Genomic DNA, 20,852 nt, shown 5'->3' with positions numbered 1-20,852 from the left:
CATCCATTCATGATAAAAACTCTCAACAGAATGGGTATAGAGGGCAAGTACCTCAACATAATAAAGGCCATATATGACAAACCCACAGACAACATCATACTTAACAGCAAAAAGGTCAGAACTTTTCCTCTAAGATCGGGAACAAGACAAGGATGCCCACTCTCCCCACTTTAATTCAACATAGTATTGCATGCAACAGGTCCTAGCCACGGCAATCAGACAACACAAAGAAATTAAAGGCATCCAGATTTGTAAGGAAGAAGTTAAGTTAAACAGTCACTGTTTGCAGATGACATGATACTGTACATAAAAACCCTAAAGAATCCACTCCAAAACTACTAGATTAACTGAATTCAGCAAAGGTGCAGGATACAAAATTAACACACAGAAATCTGTTGCATTCCTACATACTAATGAAGAGCAGAAAGAGAAATCAAGAAAACAATTCCATCTACAACTGCATCTAAATGAATAAAATACCTAGGAATAAACCTAACCAAGGAGGTGAAAGACCTATACCCTGAAAACTAAAAGAAACTCATGAGAGAAATTAAAGAAGACACCAATAAATGGAAATACATCCCATGCTCATGGATAGGAAGAATGAATATTGTCAAAATGGACATCCTACCTAATGCAAGCTACAGATTCAATGCAACCCTATCAAAATACCGACAACATTCTTCAACGAACTAGAACAAATAGTTCTAAAATTCATACGGAACCACAAAAGACCCCAAATAGCCAAAGCAATCCTGAGAAGGAAGAATAAATCTGGGGGAATTACGCTCCCCAACTTCGAGCTCTACTACAAAGCCACAGTAATCAAGAAAATTTGTTACTGGCACAAGAACAGACACATACATCAGTGGAATAGAATAGAGTCCAGATATAAACCCACACATATATGGCCAATTAATATACAATAAAGGAGCATGGATATACAATGGGGAAATGACAGCTTCTTCAACAGGTGGTGTTAGCAAAACTGTACAGGACAGCTACATGTAAGAGAATGAAACTGCATTACTGTTTAACTCCATACACAAAGTAAACTCTAAATGGATCAAAGACCTGAATGTAAGTCATGAAACCATAAAACTCTCAAGTAAACATAGGCAAAAATCTCTTGAATATAAAAATGAGCATCTTTTTCCTGAATGCACCTCCTCAGGCAAGGAAAACAAAAGCAAAAATGAACAAGTGGGACTACATCAAACTAAAAAGCTTCTGTACAGCAAAGGACACCGTCAGTAGAACAAAAAGGCATCCTACAGTATGGAAGAATATATTCATAAATGACGTATCTGGTAAGGGGTTAACATCCAAAATATATAAAGAACTCATGCCTCAACACCCAAAAAGCAAATAACCTCATTAAAAAATGGGTGAAGGATATGAACAGACACTTCTCCAAAGAAGAAATTCAGATGCTCAACAGGCACATGAAAAGATGCTCCACATCGCTAAGCATCAGGGAAATGCAAATTAAAACCACAATGAGATATCACCTCACACCAGTTACGATGGCCACCATCCAAAAGACATGGAACAACAAATGCTGGCAAGGATGTGGAGAAAGGGGAACCCTCCTACACTGCTGGTGGGAATGCAAATTAGTTCAACCATTGTGGAAAGCAGTATGGAGGTTCCTCAAAAAACTAAAGCTGGAAATACCATTTGCCCCAGAAATTCCACTCCTAGGAATTTATCCAAAGAAAACAAGATCCCTGATTTAATAAGACATAACCCTTTTACTGCAGCACTATTTAATAGCCAAGACATAGAAACAATCTAGGTGTCCATCAGTAGATGAATGGATAAAGAAGAGGTGGTACATATACACAATGGAATATTATTCAGCTATAAATCATTGGCAACAACATGGATGGAGCTGGAGGATATTACGCTCGCTGAAATAAGCCAGGGGGAGAAAGACAAGTACCAAATGATTTCACGCATTTGTGGAGTATAACAACGAAGCAAAACTGAAGGAAAAGAACAGCAGCAGACTCACAGAACCCAAGAAGGGACTAGCGGTTACCAAAGGGGAGGGCTGGCGGGTGGAGGGGTGGGGAAGGAGGGAGAAGGGGATTGTGGGGTACCATGATTGGTACACGTTGTGTGTGGGGATCACGGGGAAGACAGTGTAGCATAGAGAAAACAAGTAGTGATTCTGTGGCATCTTACTACACTGATGGACAGTGACTGCAATGGGGTGTGGGGGGACTTGATAACATAGGTGAAAGTAGTAACCACAATGTTGCTCATGTGAAACCTTCATAAGATTGTATATCAGTGATACCTTAATAATAAAAAAAGAGTAAATCTATAAATTACCTAAGAAACCAAGAAGACTGCTGCCTACAGAGAGTTCAACTGGTAACTACAAGGTCCTGGGTGAGATTTCCACTACAGATTCCCTTAAATAACACAGGTTTGTACTGCACAGGTCCACTTATATGTAGATTTTTTCAATAAATATATTGGAAAATATTTTGGGACTTGTGACAATTTGAAAAAACATTTTCTTTTCCCTGTGCTACTTTCTTCTAAGAATACAGTATCTAATATGTATAACATACAAGTATGTGTGACCCACTGTCTCTCTCACTTGTAAGGGTTCCTGTCCACAGTGGGCTCTCAGTGGTTCAGGTTTTGGGGAGTCAGGAGCTACAGATTTCTGGCTGCACAGGGAGCTGGTGCCCTATCCCTGTGATGTTCAGGTCAGATGTAATCCCCATATTAAGCACCACCTTAGAATCTAAAGGAATCTGAGGGAAAAGATTCCTATATTTTCAGGAATGTCAGGACAAAATACAACAGACCTATACACTTTTTAACCTGGCATTTGACCAAAAATAAAATTTCAAATTTTCACTTTAACTAGAAATGACAGGTTAATATTATAAACTTAAATCCAAAAACTAAAAAACCAAACCTTGTGAATCTGATATGAAACAAGCCAACTTTATTAAATGCAGAATGTACTCGGCAGGGTGCCCTGGCACTTGCTACTTAAGGCCTTCTATTATAGACTATTATGAATAACAACTAAACAAGGCTTATCTGACTGGGAAAAGAAAGAATTTGAGTGTCTCTGGTAATAATGCGAAATCAGAAGGTAAAACTCTACTTAGTAGGAAAACCACCGCAGAAGCAGAAATTCCTTTCCTAAAAAACAAGACTTCAAGGGATATAAACTGCAACTTTGTCCCCAACAACACAACAAATGAAATTTTACTGCTCTCCTTTCTTCCAGAAATCTACTATATAACTATATCTATCTGCGAAGATACCTAGATTCTAATGTATACAGATAGAGATACAGACAGGTGTGTGTGTGTCTATTTTTTAAGAACAGTACCTATTGCAATGGTCAGGTCTCTTCTGAGTGCAAATCCCACTAGTCTCTGCGATTCCTTTGACATTATGACAGGGAAACCATTGTAGCTGGTTTCGTTGATCATGTTTTCTACATCGTCCACTGTCATATTGTCCTGTGTCAGGACGGCCAAGGGGGGGTCATTCCTTCGAGGCCTCATGACATCGGCAGCCAGGGTGGTATGAGTGAATTCTTCTTTTGCATCCAAGAAAGGGTATCCATTTAACCGGATGTGTGCCTCATAAATGCCTTCCCTCCCGAAGGCATCACCGACCCATTTACTGGTCATCACTGCAGCCATAAGGGGGACAATGTATTCCAGGCCTCCAGTGAGCTCAAAAACAATGACCACCAAGGAGACAGTCATCCGCGTCACGCCACCTGAAAAAGATGAGCATGCTGGTCAGGAGGGACGGGACTCCCACAGTCAGGGGGGATGGGCTTCCCACAGACACTGGTGGGGCTCTGCTCTAGGCTGCTGAGCACGGTGTGAACGTAGGTTGGTGAAAAGGCTTATCATCAAAAACCACCACTGCTCTCTTAGGGCAATTAGCACTATTCTGTAAGACCTGGAGAAACACCAATTTCCTTTACTTAAACACAGAGGACTATTAAAATAATATTTCAAAACCTGTTTACTTCTTCATTCATATAAAAACGACCAGAGCCAACCAACTAAAACAAGTTTGCGTTTCAGTTTCACTGCTGCAGCAAACATGTATTTCACCCTTATTCAAGCTTATTATTCAGTATTACGGAATCTGATGAAGCACATCACAGCTCACTTGTTAAATGTCCATTTACAAATTAAACACCTATGTGGGTAGAATATTAATTCAACACATTTATTTCCTCTCAATCTTTTCAGAACAAGGGAAGTGTTTTGGTGCCTTGTGATCTATATGCTTCCCCCACTGGGAAGTCATTGCTCTGAACTGTCTTCTCTGCACAGACACCCCTGGCCCACGACCCTCCAGCTACTGCCGCACTTGCCCTGTCTTCAGCTATTCATGCTTTATTGCTGTGCTTGTCTCATTTTCCTACTATAAAAAGATTTCAGATAACTCACTCTCGCAGAAAACAGCACACTTAAAACGCAACTCCTCTTCTTGCCTGAAGAGCATCCCACTCCAACTCCAGTGACTCCACAGCGGGGTGCGTTCTTCCCAACAGCCGAGAGTCACTCTGGGCTCCTGCCTTTAATCCCCACACCCAGGCTCTCACCTAGTTCTACCTGATATGCTTGGCAAACTGTCTATCCGTAGGTCCCGTTCTCAATATTCTCACTATTACCAATCTGGTCCAGACCAGCAAGACTTAGTTCCATCATGCTAATCCTATTTCACCTTACCTCCTGGACACCAGGCTCCATCACCTCCCATCCCTTGTCCAAGCCATGTTCCCAGCTTAGCCTGTCCTAAGAACTACTTCCACCATACTGCTCCCTCTGCTCAGAAACCTCCCAGGGTACCATGCGGTTCCTACCGCATGAAGAGGAAGCTCTTCCTTTTTGTTTTTTAACCTAAAAACAGAAAGAAAGACTTGCTGTATACTGTGCAACACACTATGCCCAGCATGTCCTGGTCAGTTTGCAAAGGCTCTTTTTAAAGTGAGCACTTGTTTACTAGGCACTGTGCTAACAACTCTATGTGCATTTATCTCCTTTAACCCTCAAAACAAGCGTAGCAGATAAGTAGTTATTATCTCACTACAAAGATAAGAAAACTTAAAAATCAAGGAAGTTAAGGAACTTTCCCCAAGTCATCAACTCTTGCACAGATCTGACCAATCCCAAATACAAAGTCACCCTCACATAAATCACTGCCTTTTCGGAATCTGGCTCCTTCTTTCCAACGCAACTTCAATACTGTTGGTTTCTTCAAGGCCCTGCCAATACTAATTCACTCCGTCTCCGCTTATTATATCCTTCACCAAACTCCTGTCCCTTACACTAAGTAAAGCTTTCGCTACCCGACCCGCGCGCTCCGACCCCTCCCTCTGGACTGCCATGCTTCTCACACTCGGCACCTTGTGAACAGGCCTGCGGCTCACTGCCGCCCGCTCAGCGCCAGTCCGGTCTCCCCCACTGCAGCGCAGGGCCGTGCTCTCTCTGTGCCGTGCTCACTGCGCCCAGCACAGCACTGACGCAAGGTGGACCCTTAACAAACTGCTACTTGGGTGATAATGAATCTGTCCTTCACTTTCATTTGATATTATACTTTTGAAGATCCACAATTATACAATTTTTACTCACTGAACAAAATAAGTCAAAATACCATCTATTATCAAAGTTCAGTTGACATTTTAAATATCAAAAGAAATAACTGTTTTTCATGTCCAAGAGAATAAATGGACTCAAGTATTTAATGGAGATATTCTGCTTTTCTTTTCACAAAAAGAAGTTACCTTTTTTCACTTTGCTGTAAACGCCCCATCAGTGTAGGGCTGGTAAAGAAATCTCTTCCTAAGGCCGACAACACGCCACCGCAGAGCCCAAGTAAAGCTACTCTGAAGCTCTGATGAGCGAAAGCACAGGAACCCTGCTGCAGCTGCCACAGGTGGGCCGGGATCCTGGACAAGATCCAAACTGAGCCCACGCCATACACAAGGTTTGCCAGTATTAAGGAGACACTAACTATTATTACGTGTTTGCATTAAGTATCCAGAGACGGAAACAGTGAGGACTACACTGCAGGGCAGCCATCACCGACGGGCTGTGGCACTTCTGTGAAAGCACTCCCTCCTCTCCAGCCCGGCCCCAGCACCCCTGCAGGAGGCCTGAGCACAGCCTCACTGCCGCCTTCTCCCAGGTCCTTACCCAAGCACGCAGCAGCGCCCACCATGGCATACAGGCCAGGAGTGATGCAGTCAGCCCCCACCTCACACCACTCCTTGAAGATGAACCAGTCATGGTGGTAGTATGCAAGCTGTTCCACAGCAATGCCTACGATCCTTCCTGCAATCGCTCCGATGGCCATGCTGGGGATGAACAAGCCTGATGGAACCTGGAACACAAACCGAGGGCTGAAGGAGGCAGAGATCCGCCATTGACGTACTTGAAACCCACTGGAACGCTTTTGATTCTTTTCACATTCTGTTTATGCAATGAAGTCCTAGTACAAATAAAACTAGGGCAAAATCTTGTTATGAAAGTACCTTAACAATTCCATGAATTCAGTTACAATGCAACAAACCACATTCTCCAGGCCAAAAAGAAAGTAACCAAGGGTTATTTATCCTTTAGCTCAGGGGTTCCCTAATGCCAGTCCCTAAAAAAATCAGTCCATGGTGAAATGGGGAAAGAAAAAAAAAGGATAGTATGAAGCAGTTTCATAAAACTAAATACATTCAGTTTGAAGTATTAACCTTTAACCAAGATTAGGTCCTTCCTACATTATCTGCTGCTTGTCAAATGATAGAAATGCTATTCCTCTTAAAATGGTACGATGTAAAGTGGGCAATCTTATCAAGTGATATACACGCACACATATATGGATTAATTAAAAGGAGAAAAACATGTATTAAATTTAATGAGAATAATAGGAATAGCAAATACCTTGAGAAAGATCATTTAAAGATTATTAGAAGACCTGTAACTCTGAATTGCTCTGGATATGAAACAAGCTGAGCATAAATCAATGGCACATTAAGGGTGTGTAAGAATCATTAAAAGGACACCCAAACAAAAGGGATCAAAACACGGTTTATACTCTCCTGCTAGTTGGGATCCTTCAGCCGGAGTGGAGGGCAATGTGAGCTTAGCAAAGGCCTGCCAACTGCTTTCTGCAGCTCAGACAAGGCTAAGAAAGCTGAGATTTACAGAAAATCAACTTACTGCAGCAACAGAAGTTCGAACAGCTCCTTTAGCTTGACTTGCTAAGGAAAAAAAGGAGAACTTTGAGGTTTTCTTATTACTTAGTCTGACACCCTGGACAACTAAATACAGCAGATCCAAGGAGAGATTCTATTTCAAAAACTGACTCCATTCCTATTTTGGTGAAATTAAGGGGCTATTCTGCATAATTTACATCTGTGAAAGCACATGATTACCAGTGAATATAACTATTATTACATGAACTACAGGTGCAATAATTTAAAGAACAAGCTGATTCCTCATATACATCATGACAGTCATATAAAAGAATTGTATTTACCGGCAAATCACTAATTAACAAATGTTACTTTCACTTTTATAAGTTCAAAAGAAACAATGTCCCTGGGCATAAGGCCTAGATGCCTTCAGTCCTTCATGGAAAAAGGCTTGGTGTTCACAGACCTGGTAACTTAACCCTGGGTCTGTAGTGTCCTTTGGAGCTAATGCCATATGGAGATATGGGAAGCAGAATGACAGCTCCTCAAAGACATCCATATCCTAAACCCTGTGAATTCACTATGTCACATGGCAAGGAGAACTAGGTCACAGACGGAATCAAGGTGGCTGTCAGTGGACCTAGAACACGAGATTATCCTGCATCACCTGTGTGAGCACAGAGTCATCAGAAAGATTTTTTAAACGTGGAAGAAGGATTTAGATGAGTTAGTGCCAAATGATGAAATAAAAGACTCGACCAGCCATTGACTAGTCTTTGAAGAGGGAAGAAGGGGGGGCATGAGCTCAGGAATGCAGGCGGCCTCTAGGGGCAACAAAAAAATGGACTCTCCCCTAGAAACTCCATAAATTCCTGTGAACACATTGATGAGACCCACTTTGAACTCCTGACCTCCAGAACTATCACAAATGGGTGTGATTTTAGGCCCCTAAGTTTGTGGTGACGTATTACAGCAGCTCTGGGGAACTGATATGTTAGGTCTTGAAACATGACCACAAATCACCTGGCATTCCTCCCCAAAGGGGGTAGTGTCTGGCCCTCCACCTGAACCTGGGTGGGCCTTTGTGACCACCTGGACAAGCGGAGTGCAGCAGGAGACGTGCTGCGCGCCTTCTCCAGCTTGATCAGAGATGCCCCTGGTGCGACACTTGCTGCTGGAGCCCTGAGCTGCCATGCAAAGCAATCTAACCACCTGGAGGTGACCACGCTGGAAAAACCACAGAGTGAGCTGTCCCAGGGGCCCAGAGGTCCAGCCCCCGTATCTGCATCTCCCAGCCCAGGGGCTAGGCGCATGGCAGTCTTTGAGACAAGCAGCCCCAGCCACGTCCCGTGACGACTGAGTGAGAGCACACAAACAGAACGCGCCGGCTGCGTCCTTCCCAAGCCACTGAGCCAACAGAAGAATGAAAGCAGGAGCGCATCTGGGCAGCTCTATCTGGGTGTGACCTGCCACCCAGACACCACGCTCAACAACGTATCCTGAGGAATTACTGTCATTATTCAAAATTAAACCAAAAAGATAGGGAAGAATGTTTTCTGCCTACACGTATTAAACAACCGCCTTCAGATAAAAATTCTCACTCCACATACAAGTTCTGAACTGGCCAGGATGACTCACATGTGCCCTCACACCAGCACTTACCTTGATACCGAAAGTGAACACCGTCATCACAATTTTAAAGATGAGCGCCAAGCACAGCTGCCATATAGCTGAGTATACGCCAAGGCCTGCTGGGCGGTCGGGGATGTCATCAACGATCCTGCTGGCATTCATGTCATTCCTGTAGTCGCACAGAGAGGAGGCCTCCAGGGGGCCGCAGTCCGTGAAGAGCTCCCTGATGAGCTCACTGGTGTTGAGCCTCGTGTACGGGTTCGGGAAGGCGATCACGGCGGTGATGGCCGCCACTGCGATGACCTCCAGGACAGGGTACTTCCCAAACCGGGTGGATTTGCGCCGACGGCACCAGGCAATGTTTGCCCTGATGAAAAAGGCTCCCCACAGCCCTCCAAACACCCCGAGCAGGATGAAGGGGAACAGTTCAAACAGGTACCATGGTGTGTGATACTCCACATAAAATAGGACCAGGCGACTGTTACCAAACGGGTTGATGGATCTCAAAACAAACGCAGCCACCAGGGCAGCAAAGAAAGACCTCCACAGGGTTTTCAGAGGGAAGTAATAGCTGACCTGGGAAAGGAAGGCAGGGGAACCAAGGCTTTGGCTTATACAACACTCCTGACATGACCTGAATGGTGAATAGTACAGTTCTCAATTTTTGCTGCAGCAAGAATTTACATGTAATGGGTTTTAAGTGTGCTGAGAAAAATATCTATGTCTTATTGACTTTTGTTATCTCATGATTACAAATTTACTTATAAATAGACTGCAAGTGCTAATAATTATTTAAAATACCCAGCATATTTTTATTTTCAAAATGAGTGTCATCTCCAATTAAATCATGGTAGTTAAGAATAAATGTACCACCACCAATTCCGGTTAGCTCATGAGGAAGCATTTAAACTGCCTCTCCTATACTGAAGAAAAAGAAGGAAAGAACACAAATGACTGCAAGAGAAAAGTACATTTTAAAACATTCCTAGTCACATTTTTGTATAAATGTGTAAAAAGCCTTATGCGCCAATGAAAATACAAAAAAACTATTCTGCTGAAGAAACTAAAATTACTTTCTTAAACATCAGCAACTGCAACAGAAATGATCACCAGGAGAACTTACAAAGCCAATTAAGGAATTGATTAGACATTTTAAAACAAAAACTGGAGCTATAATTCAGCCTAGAGGGACAGAGCGTTTTAAATGTTTTAATGAGTCAAATTTGTATCTGCTTACTTTTAAGTATGTCAACAAAGTTAAAATTTTAAATAATCACTAATATTTATAAATGAACATCTTATTTCCCCAAGGTAAGAAACACAGCATATTACTTTTTATGTAAGAAGGATTGAAAAATAACTTTATGAACATAAATTTGAAACCTTGACAACAAAGTCTATACCTATTATGCTAGCTGTCAAACTGAAAAGTGCGCCAAAACACACGCGTGGCGGCCGTCATGCATGACCTCAGCCACGGCGCGTCTCTGCCTACCTCCTCCAGGCTGAAGAGGACGCCTCCAATGGGCGCGCCGAAAGCCACGGAGACACCTGCCGCCGAGGCAGCCGACAGCACCTGCGGAAGGGGTGCGGCCGCTATTACCACCTCAGATGCCCCGGCAGCTACCACGCTGCTTGGACTTTTGAAGTGCTGCTTCTGAATTTAACTCACATGCCTCCCTCCTCCCCAAGCAAAGGCAAATATTTATTTCTCCTAAAAAGATTTTTTTTCTCTTCTGCTTTAATTGAAAGGTCATTCATTTATCTGGTCAAAAAATATCTGTGTGAGACATACTAATGTGAGTAGGATGTAAAGGAACAGAGGCAATGAATACAGACAACGCCCAAGAGGTGTATGTAGACGAATGGAGAACGTGCTGGCTGGCTGGGGGAGAGCTGTCTGTCCACCTGTAACAGGGTATCATCCCTCGGATTTCAGAACTACCTGCTCCACCGTTAATTGTTACTCTGCATCAAATCCTAGTAAATATCCTGGCCACTTAAAACCTACCAGGGTTCTCTGTATTTTCACTACCCTAAGTCCCCTGGAAAAACACCACTGCCGGCCTGCAGAGCCTCATCCTGAGAACACAAATAGTGGCCACCTGCAAAGATGCAGTCTCCCGGGCAGAACCCCTGCAGCAGGTAAAGGAGGAGCAGAGCCCACAGACTTCATGGATCCTCTTCCCAGAACCTCGTCTGTCCTGTGGACACTGCCTACTCCCACCAGTGTGCAGCCAGCAACACACATAAATTCAGTGGGCGTTTATGTAACTACTTTTCCAAGAGTCTTTAATTCTTTTGTCTTCCCTCCAGTAAATAGTTGAGCTACCAAAGCACTTCCTCAAATGGTCAATTTTTACATTTCTCAAAAAGAAACTAGAAATAATCAAAATTAAATTATAAATGATTAAAAGCATGTACTCCACAGATAGACTGCTCTTTGGTAAATAAAAATAAACAAGTATTTGTTTTAATTAAAGTGTACATGGCTTCAAGAACATAAACTCTGTTTATCTGGAGGAGGAGAGAGAGCAAATTCAACTCACTATTCTGTTTGCTTCCACTAACAGGACTGCAGACAACACATGTAGCTGAATTTGCTGGCTCTACCTTTACTGTAACAGGCTTTTTCAAAGAGGCGAACACCCGAGCACCTATCACTCACACACATTTAATGTTTGATGCATTATCTACGAAACACGTAATTTAAAAACACCAAGCAACTCTGCACATAGGAAGAAAACCAAAATATGATGCCTTCATATTTCAGCTTTCAACTAACAAGTAAAACTCTAGCTATTTATAGATCAAGGTGACAATGTCATAAACAATACTAATCTGTACAGTGTATACCTTAAAATTTAGGTGTTTTTAATTAACATTTTCTAACAAACCACATTTTGTACTTATAATGACAAATAAAAATCATCCCCAAAATGTCAAGGTACAACAGTGAGTAAAGGAACTGAACTGGGGTGACAGGTGCTACAGTTCCATCTTAGCCACCAACTTCCACACTGGAGTACAGCTTTGTCTGAACACACACAGACGTGTCCACACAGTCACAGAAGGTCACCCCAACACTGTGCTATGTAATCATGGGCAAGTTAGCAGCTTTAAGCCCTAGTTTCCTGTCTATAAATGAGGGTAACCGGGCCAAGTCAATAGGAATTAACTGTGGAATTAAATTTTAACATGCAAGTACGTGCTTGTCACAAAACCAGATACACAGTAAGCAATCAATAGTATTAGCTATTTCTGTTCTATAGGAGAGAATTGGAATCACTATTACTATTCACACATAAAACTGTGACACTCTGAAATGTTCCTTTAGACCACTGACTGCCAATACAAGGACAAATATTTTAGTGCTAAATTAAAATGAACCAGAATTACTTCAATTGAAAAATTAAATAGCTTGATAAAAATATTCTATTTTTTTCCTTATGTCATAAAAAACAGCAGATGAAAGGCCTTGTGCTAGGGCCAGAGACCCCAGGATTCCCCACAATTGATGATATATAAAATATACTTCAAAAACACAAAGAGCTCTGGAACATGTAGGCCTGAAGAATAGACTGGCAAAACAGGAAGGGATTGGGCCCCACAGTCCAAAGCTAATACAGAAGATGGCAGGAGTCCACATTGCTTCTAGAAAATAACCAGAGCAATCTAGAAACATCAGGGGACTCTTTAATACGTACAGTTTAAATGTCTCCTGGAAATCTCAGATGATAAAGGAAACTGCCCTAAACAGGGGAATAAAGGACTCCCACATCTCCTTTAATGCAAATCTCTAGTTTAAACCTCAGGAGGCCCCAGAGGCCCTCAGAACTTTCCCGCAATGCCGCACACTCTCTGCAGATGGCACCCCCTCCCACTGGCATTAGACATGTCATGATTGCCCAATCCTGGAGAAACACTGCAGGCAGGGAATAAAAGCAAAGACACTGCTACAGTTGGGAATCACTTCAGAGGAGGAAAGGCATAAGACAGAGCAAAAACAAACGGCTTGACCTCTGTAAAATCCCATGGAAACCAATGGGCACAGGCAGTCTGCCTGACTTCTCTGAGACAGAGACAGGAGTGCCGTAGGAGCGATGGGCGGGGGGGATTCTGGAGAGACATTACAGATTATTCAAAAAAGGGAAAAGAAGCACGAATAATTCCCAAGCTGAATTTTTAATCTGAAGACAAGAGTTTACCCAAAAAGAGTAAAATGTAATCTTTACACCAGGAAATTCTTCAATGATGTAATAACAGACATTTATCTTTCAAATAAACTACAAAAGACTTACCTCCCTTTTTTTAGCTTCATTTGTGCTATACTTTGGAAAGAGGTAGGAAAAGATATTTCCACAGCAACAGGCAACATGAACCAGAGGACCTTCTTTTCCTAAACTCAGACCCGATGCCACAGCCAGTACTAATGTGATGGTTTTAATCATTAAAGTCCACTTTCCCAAGTAACCTCTGATGATGAATCCACTCAAAATAGTTTTAATCTACAATAGAAAGATTAAGATGGCTTAGTTTACTCTAAAAAATATGAGAAACTAACTTGTTACCCTCCTCTTTTACTCACAAAACCACCTTTCAAATTTTGGCAGACTATGAACAATTCACAATTAATTTTTCAAAAGTTTAACTATTATGCTACATATACTAAATCTGTACCATATTCTAATTCTCTTCCGAAGCAAAGATGGAAGTAGCCCTATCTCATGAATAAAACTGAACTACCAGGGCACGTTAAAGAGAATACAGACCTTAATACTAGGGTTATAATTACAATCAGGAAATGGGAAATCTGAGTATTTCTATTCTAGAAATATAGTACAGCTAAATATACTTCAGACATTCTACATCAGGAATAAAGATAACATTTTTCTATATATCATGAAGGATGAGTGACAAATGCTAAATGCTACATGATATGGTTCCTTATTAAAGATATTCTTAATAAATTCAGCTTGGCAAGAAACACTACAGTTTAGTTTTAAAAAGAAATGCACTTGAAAAATTGGTAACTTATTTAAGACAGAAAATTAGAAAGAGGAAAGAAATGAATTCACATCATGTTCAGCCCTAAGTTTCCTGTACTATATAAATTACTGTTGTTAATTACTAAAATCCCCAAATTTGTATTATTGACATACTAGAATCAAATGTTTATTTTAAAGTGGAAAATGGTCATAAATATTATTTGCCAAATTCAGTAATTATTAACTTATCTAACTAAAAGGCAGTTATAAAAAGAGAACAACTGTATCCAAATCAAGCTAATAGCAAAGGTCAACTAGTCCATCAAAGAACTTTAGGCCAGAAGACATTGTTTTCCAGGTTCTTGGTGTTTAACAAGTCTTCTGATACTTGTTTTGTCACTTGCTAAATCAGTGAAGAGGGAGAAAACCTCCACAGCACATCACAAAACGACTATGAAGAGGACCTCTCGATGTCCACAGTCAGCTTCCATTTTTGAAATTTTCTTCTTCATATTATAAACAAAAAAATATCCCCAGAAAAACTAGTTTTTTCCCCCAAAGGCAAAAAGATAAGCATCATAACAATTAGTAAAATGTTTAATAAAACCAAACACCACATGGCTTACCTCTGGAATCCCAGAGCCACAGGCATATGGAGCAAAGACCTTTACCAGGGAAACGGCAAGAAAGGCAAAACTCAAGGCCCAGAAGATATACATTATGTAGTTCATGATGTAAGAACCAGGACCCTAAAAGGCAAATCATTCAATAGTATGAACTTAATTTACAATGCACCTCTACAGCAAGTGCTTGTCACATAAGGAACTTGGGTGAAACTAGAAAAAGTCTCCTCACTTACATCCACAGTAATAAAAGTTTCATATGAACAAAATACTTAAATAGAATTGAAAACATATTTCTATACATACCAAGGAGATTTAATCTACTTAATGTTTTTCCTAGTTTTTTTCCTGATTCCTAGGCTCTTGTTGCCAAAAGTCTCTGCTGTACTTCAATCTCTGCGCACCCACAAGCCACTCTCTGGAAATTGCTGGTAAACACAGACTTCATTCTCACGGGATTTCATACTGCTGCAATTCACCTGAAGCTCAACTGAGACACAAGACACTGCCTATCTTACCAGAAAAATCTATTCTTTCTAGCTCCAAAACTCATCTCTAAAGAAATTTTTAATATACATCCATATATTTGTATGAAACCACAAAGACCCCTAACAACCAACCAAACCAATCCTGAGAAAGAACAACAAAGCTGGGAGTATTATGTTCCCTGACTTCAAGGTATACTACAAAGCTACAGTAATCAAAACAGTATGGTCTGGCACAAGAACAGATCCCCAGACCAATGGAACAGAACAGAGAGCCCAGACATAAACCCACACATCTATGATCAATTAATATATGATAAATGAACCATGGATATACAATGGGGAAATGAAAGCCTCTTCAACAACTGGTGTTGGGAAAACTGGACAGCTACATGCAAGACAATGAAACTGGCTTACTATCTAACTCCATCCACAAAACTAAACTTGAAATGGGTCAAAGACCTAAATATAAGTCATGAAACCAAAAAATTCACAGAAGAAAATATAGGAAAAAAATCTCTGGAATATAATCATGAGCAACTTTTTTCTGCGTACATCTCCTCAGTCAAGGGAAACAAAACAAAAAATGAACAAGTGAGAGGGACTACATCAAACTAAAAGACTTCTTTTAGTTTGCAAAGGATGTCATCAGAACAAACAGGCATCCTACAGTGTGGGAGAATATATTGCAAATGATTTATCTGATAAGGGGTTAACATCCAAAATATATAAAGAATTCAGGTGGAGCCAAGATGGCGGCGTGAGTAGAGCGGCAGAAATCTCCTCCCAAAACCACATCTATCTATGAAAATATAACAAAGACAACCCTTCCTAGAATAAAGACCAGAGGACACAGGACAACATCCAGACCACATCCACACCTGAGAGAACTCAGCGCCTCCCGAAGAGGGTAAGATACAAGCCCCGGCCCCGCGGGAGCCGAGCGCCCCTCCCCCCAGCTCCCGGCGGGAGAAGAGCAGGCAGAGCGGGAGGGAGACGGAGCCCAGGACTGCCGAGCACCCAGCCCCAGCCATCCGGGCCAGAGCGTAGACACAGTGCATGCGGGGGGTCCTGGTTACTAGGGAAACAGGTCAGCAAGACCGGTGAGCGGGTGCCCGAGGCTGGTGCCGGAGAATAAAGAAAAACGCTCCCCCTCCAACGCGACTCCACCACTTTGGAGCAGCTGCCCGAGCCAGGCCACGCCCACAGCAACAGCGGAGATTAACTCCATAGCAGCCGGACAGGAAGCAGAAACCCTGTCTGCACGCAGCTGCGCAGCACAAGCCACTAGAGGTCGCTGTTCTCCCAGGAGAGGAGGGCCAAAAACCAACAAGAAAGGAAGTCCTTCCAGCCGTCACTCGTCCCAGATCTGCAGACTATTCGTATCACCATGAAAAGGCAAAGCTACAGGCAGACAAAGATCACAGAGACAACACCAGAGAAGGAGACAGACCTAACCAGTCTTCCTGAAAAAGAATTCAAAATAAGAATCATAAACATGCTGACAGAGATTCAGAGAAATACGCAAGAGAAATGGGATGAAGTCCGGAGGGAGATCACAGATGCCAGAAAGGAGATCGCAGAAATGAAACAAACTCTGGAAGGGTTTATAAGCAGAATGGATAGGATGCAAGAGGCCATTGATGGAATTGAAATCAGAGAACAGGAACGCATAGAAGCTGACATAGAGAGAGACAAAAGGATCTCCAGGAATGAAACAATATTAAGAGAACTGTGTGACCAATCCAAAAGGAACAATATCCGTATTATAGGGGTCCCAGAAGAAGAAGAGAGAGGAAAAGGGATGGAAAGTATCTTGGAAGAAATAATTGCTGAAAACTTCCCCAACCTGGGGGAGGAAATAATCAAACAGACCATGGAAATACACAGAACCCGAACAGAAAGGATCCAAGGAGAACAACACCAAGACACATAATAATTAAAATGGCAAAGATCAAGGACAAGGAAAGAGTTTTAAAGGCAGCTAGAGAGAAAAGGGTCACCTATAAAGGAAAATCCATCAGGCTAACATCAGACTTCTCGACAGAAACCCTACAGGCCAGAAGAGAATGGCATGATATATTTAATGCAATGAAACAGAAGGGCCTTGAACCAAGGATACTGTATCCAGCACGACTATCATTTAAATATGATGGCGGGATTAAACAATTCCCAGACAAAAAAGAGGTGAGGGAATTTGCTTCCCACAAACCACCTCTACAGGACATCTTACAGGGACTTCTCTAGATGGGAGCACTCCTAGAAAGAGCACAGAACAAAACACCCAACATATGAAGAATCGAGGAGGAGGAATAAGAAGGGATAGAAGAAAAGAATCTCTAGGCAGTGTATATAACAGCTCAATAAGCGAGCTAAGTTAGGCGGTAAGATACTAAAGAGGCTAACCTTGAACCTTTGGTAACCACGAACTTAAAGCCTGCAATGGCAATAAGTACATATCTTTCAATAGTAACCCTAAATGTAACTGGACTGAATGCACCAATCAAAAGACACAGAGTAATAGAATGGATAAAAAAGCAAGACCCATCTATATGCTGCTTACAAGAAACTCACCTCAAACCCAAAGGCATGTACAGACTAAAAGTCAAGGGATGGAAAAACATATTTCAGGCAAACAACGGCGAGAAGAAAGCAGGGGTTGCAGTACTAATATCAGACAAAATAGACTTCAACACAAAGAAAGTAACAAGATATAAAGAAGGACACTACATAATGATAAAGGGCTCAGTCCAACAAGAGGATATAACCATTCTAAATATATATGCACCCAACACAGGAGCACCAGCATATGTGAAACAAATACTAACAGAACTAAAGGGGGAAATAGACTGCAATGCATTCATTTTAGGAGACTTCAACACACCACTCACCCCAAAGGATAGATCCACCGGGCAGAAAATAAGTAAGGACACAGAAACACTGAACAACACAGTAGAGCAGATGGACCTAATAGACATCTACAGAACTCTACATCCAAAAGCAACAGGATATACATTCTTCTCAAGTGCACATGGAACATTCTCCAGAATAGACCACATACTAGTCCACAAAAAGAGCCTCAGCAAAATCCAAAATATTGAAATTCTACCAACCAATTTTTCAGACCACAAAGGTATAAAAGTAGAAATAAATTCTATGAAGAAAACAAAAAGGCTCACAAACACATGGAGGCTTAAAACATGCTCCTAAATAATCAATGGATCGACGAACCAATTAAAATAGAGATCAAGGAATATATAGAAACAAATGACAACAACAACACAAAGCCCCAACTTCTGTGGGATGCAGCGAAAGCAGTCCTAAGAGGAAAGTATATAGCGATCCAGGCACACTTGAAGAAGGAAGAACAATCCCAAATGAATAGTCTATCACAATTATCGAAATTGGAAAAAGAAGAACAAATGAGGCCTAAAGTCAGCAGAAGGAGGGACATAATAAAGATCTGAGAAGAAATAAACAAAATTGAGAAGAATAAAACAATAGAAAAAATCAATGAAACCAAGAGCTGGTTCTTTGAGAAAATAAACAAAATAGATAAGCCTCTAGCCAAACTTATTAAGAGAATAAGAGAATCAACACAAATCAACAGAATCAGAAATGAGAACGGAAAAATCATGACAGACTCCACAGAAATACAAAGAATTATTAGAGACTACTATGAAAACCTATATGCTAACAAGCTGGAAAACCTAGAAGAAATGGACAACTTCCTAGAAAAATACAACCTTCCAAGACTGACCAAGGAAGAAACACAAAAATTAAACAAACCAATTACGAGCAAAGAAATTGAAATGGTAATCAAAAAACTACCCAAGAACAAAGCACCCGGGCCAGATGGATTTACTTTGGAATTTTATCAGACACACAGAGAAGACATAATACCCATTCTCCTTAAAGTTTTCCAAATAATAGAAGAGGAGGGAATACTCCCAAACTCATTCTATGATGCCAACATCACCCTAGTACCAAAACCAGGCAAAGACCCCACCAAAAAAGAAAATTACAGACCAATATCCCTGATGAATGTAGATGAAAAAATACTTACTAAAATATTAGCAAACCGAATTCAAAAGTATATCAAAGGGATCATACACCATGACCAAGTGGGATTCATCCCAGGAATGCAAGGATGGTACAACATTCGAAAATCCATCAACATCATCCACCACATCAACAAAAAGAAAGACAAAAACCATATGATCATCTCCATAGATGCTGAAAAAGCATTTGACAAAATTCAACATCCATTCATGATAAAAACTCTCAGCAAAATGGGAATAGAGGGCAAGTACCTCAACATAATAAAGGCCATATATCATAAACCCACAGGCAACATTATACTGAACAGCGAGAAGCTGAAAGCTTTTCCTCTGAGATCGGGAACTAGACAGGGATGACAGGGATGCCCACTCTCCCCACTGCTATTTAACATAGTACTGGAGGTCCTAGCCACGGCAATCAGACAAAACAAAGAAATACAAGGAATCCAGATTGGTAAAGAAGTTAAACTGTCACTATTTGCAGATGACATGATATTGTACATAAAAAACCCTAAGGACTCCACCCCAAAACTACTAGAGCTAATATCGGAATACAGCAAAGTTGCAGGATACAAAATTAACACACAGAAATCTGTAGCTTTCCTATACACTATCAATGAACCAATAGAAAGAGAAATCAGGAAAACAATTCCATTCATAATTGCATCAAAAAGAATAAAATACCTAGGAATAAATCTAACCAAAGAAGTGAATGACCTATACTCTGAAAACTACAAGTCACTCTTAAGAGAAATTAAAGGGGACACTAACAAATGGAAACTCATCCCATGCTCGTGGCTAGGAAGAATCAATATCATCAAAATGGCCATCCTGCCCAAAGCAATATACAGATTTGATGCAATCCCTATCAAATTACCAGCAACATTCTTCAATGAACTGGAACAAATAATTCAAAAATTCATATGGAAACACCAAAGACCCCGAATAGCCAAAGCAATCCTGAGAAAGAAGAATAAAGTAGGGGGGATCTCACTCCCCAACTTCAAGCTCTATTATAAAGCCATAGTAATCAAGACAATTTGGTACTGGCACAAGAACAGAGCCACAGACCAGTGGAACAGATTAGAGACTCCAGACATTAACCCAAACATATATGATCAATTAATATTTGATAAAGGAGCCATAGACATACAATGGTGAAATGATAGTCTCTTCAACAGATGGTGCTGGCAAAACTGGACAGCTAGATGTAGGAGAATGAAACTGGACCATTGTCTAACCCCATATACAAAAGTAAACTCAAAATGGATCAAAGACCTGAATGTAAGTCATGAAACCATTAAACTCGTGGAAAAAAACATAGGCAAAAACCTCTTAGACATAAACATTAGTGACCTCTTCTTGAACATATCTCCCCGGGCAAGGAAAACAACAGCAAAAATGAACAAGTGGGACTATATTAAGCTGAAAAGCTTCTGTACAGCAAAAGACACCATCAACAGAACAAAAAGGAACCCTACAGTATGGGAGAATATACTTGTAAATGACAGATCCGATAAAGGCTTGACGTCCAAAATATATAAAGAGCTCACACGCCTCAACAAACAAAAATCAAATCATCCAATTAAAAAATGGGCAGAGGAACTGAACAGACAGTTCTCCAAAAAGGAAATACAGATGGCCAACAGACACATGAAAAGATGCTCCACATCGCTAATTATCAGAGAAATGCAAATTAAAACTACAATGAGGTATCACCTCACACCAGTAAGGATGGCTGCCATCCAAAAGACAAACAACAACAAATGTTGGCGAGGCTGTGGAGAAAGGGGAACCCTCCTACACTGCTGGCGGGAATGTAAATTAGTTCAACCATTGTGGAAAGTAGTATGAAGGTTCATCAAAAT

The 20,852-nt window shown here is 41.1% G+C and overlaps 1 protein-coding gene across 12 annotated transcripts in view; it reads right to left on the bottom strand.

The window, feature by feature from the left end:
* The window catches only part of CLCN3 (chloride voltage-gated channel 3), a 73,809-nt gene that overhangs the window by 11,453 nt on the left and 41,504 nt on the right, over positions 1–20,852 (bottom strand). For 9 of the 12 annotated variants that reach the window (XR_008997528.1, XR_008997569.1, XM_036890913.2 and 6 more), the window contains 6 exons: positions 14,442–14,564; positions 13,129–13,335; positions 10,323–10,403; positions 8,858–9,403; positions 6,204–6,390; positions 3,368–3,766 (listed from right to left, as the gene is read on the bottom strand). Coding sequence is in view for 8 of the 12 variants with exons in the window: in XM_036890913.2 (XP_036746808.2) it covers positions 3,368–3,766; positions 6,204–6,390; positions 8,858–9,403; positions 10,323–10,403; positions 13,129–13,335; positions 14,442–14,564 (1,543 nt within the window). In the remaining 4 variants the exon portion in view is untranslated. Of the gene's footprint in view, positions 1–3,362; positions 3,767–6,203; positions 6,391–8,857; positions 9,404–10,322; positions 10,404–13,128; positions 13,336–14,441; positions 14,565–20,852 lie in introns of all 12 variants that reach the window. The other 3 variants (XR_008997649.1, XR_008997661.1, XM_057501989.1) reach the window with 2 other exon arrangements.

Source organism: Manis pentadactyla, chromosome 1 (assembly GCF_030020395.1).
Source record: "Manis pentadactyla isolate mManPen7 chromosome 1, mManPen7.hap1, whole genome shotgun sequence".
NCBI lineage: Eukaryota > Metazoa > Chordata > Mammalia > Pholidota > Manidae > Manis > Manis pentadactyla.
Note: the sequence above shows the minus strand (reverse complement) of the source record. Positions and strands in the feature narration are given on the sequence as shown.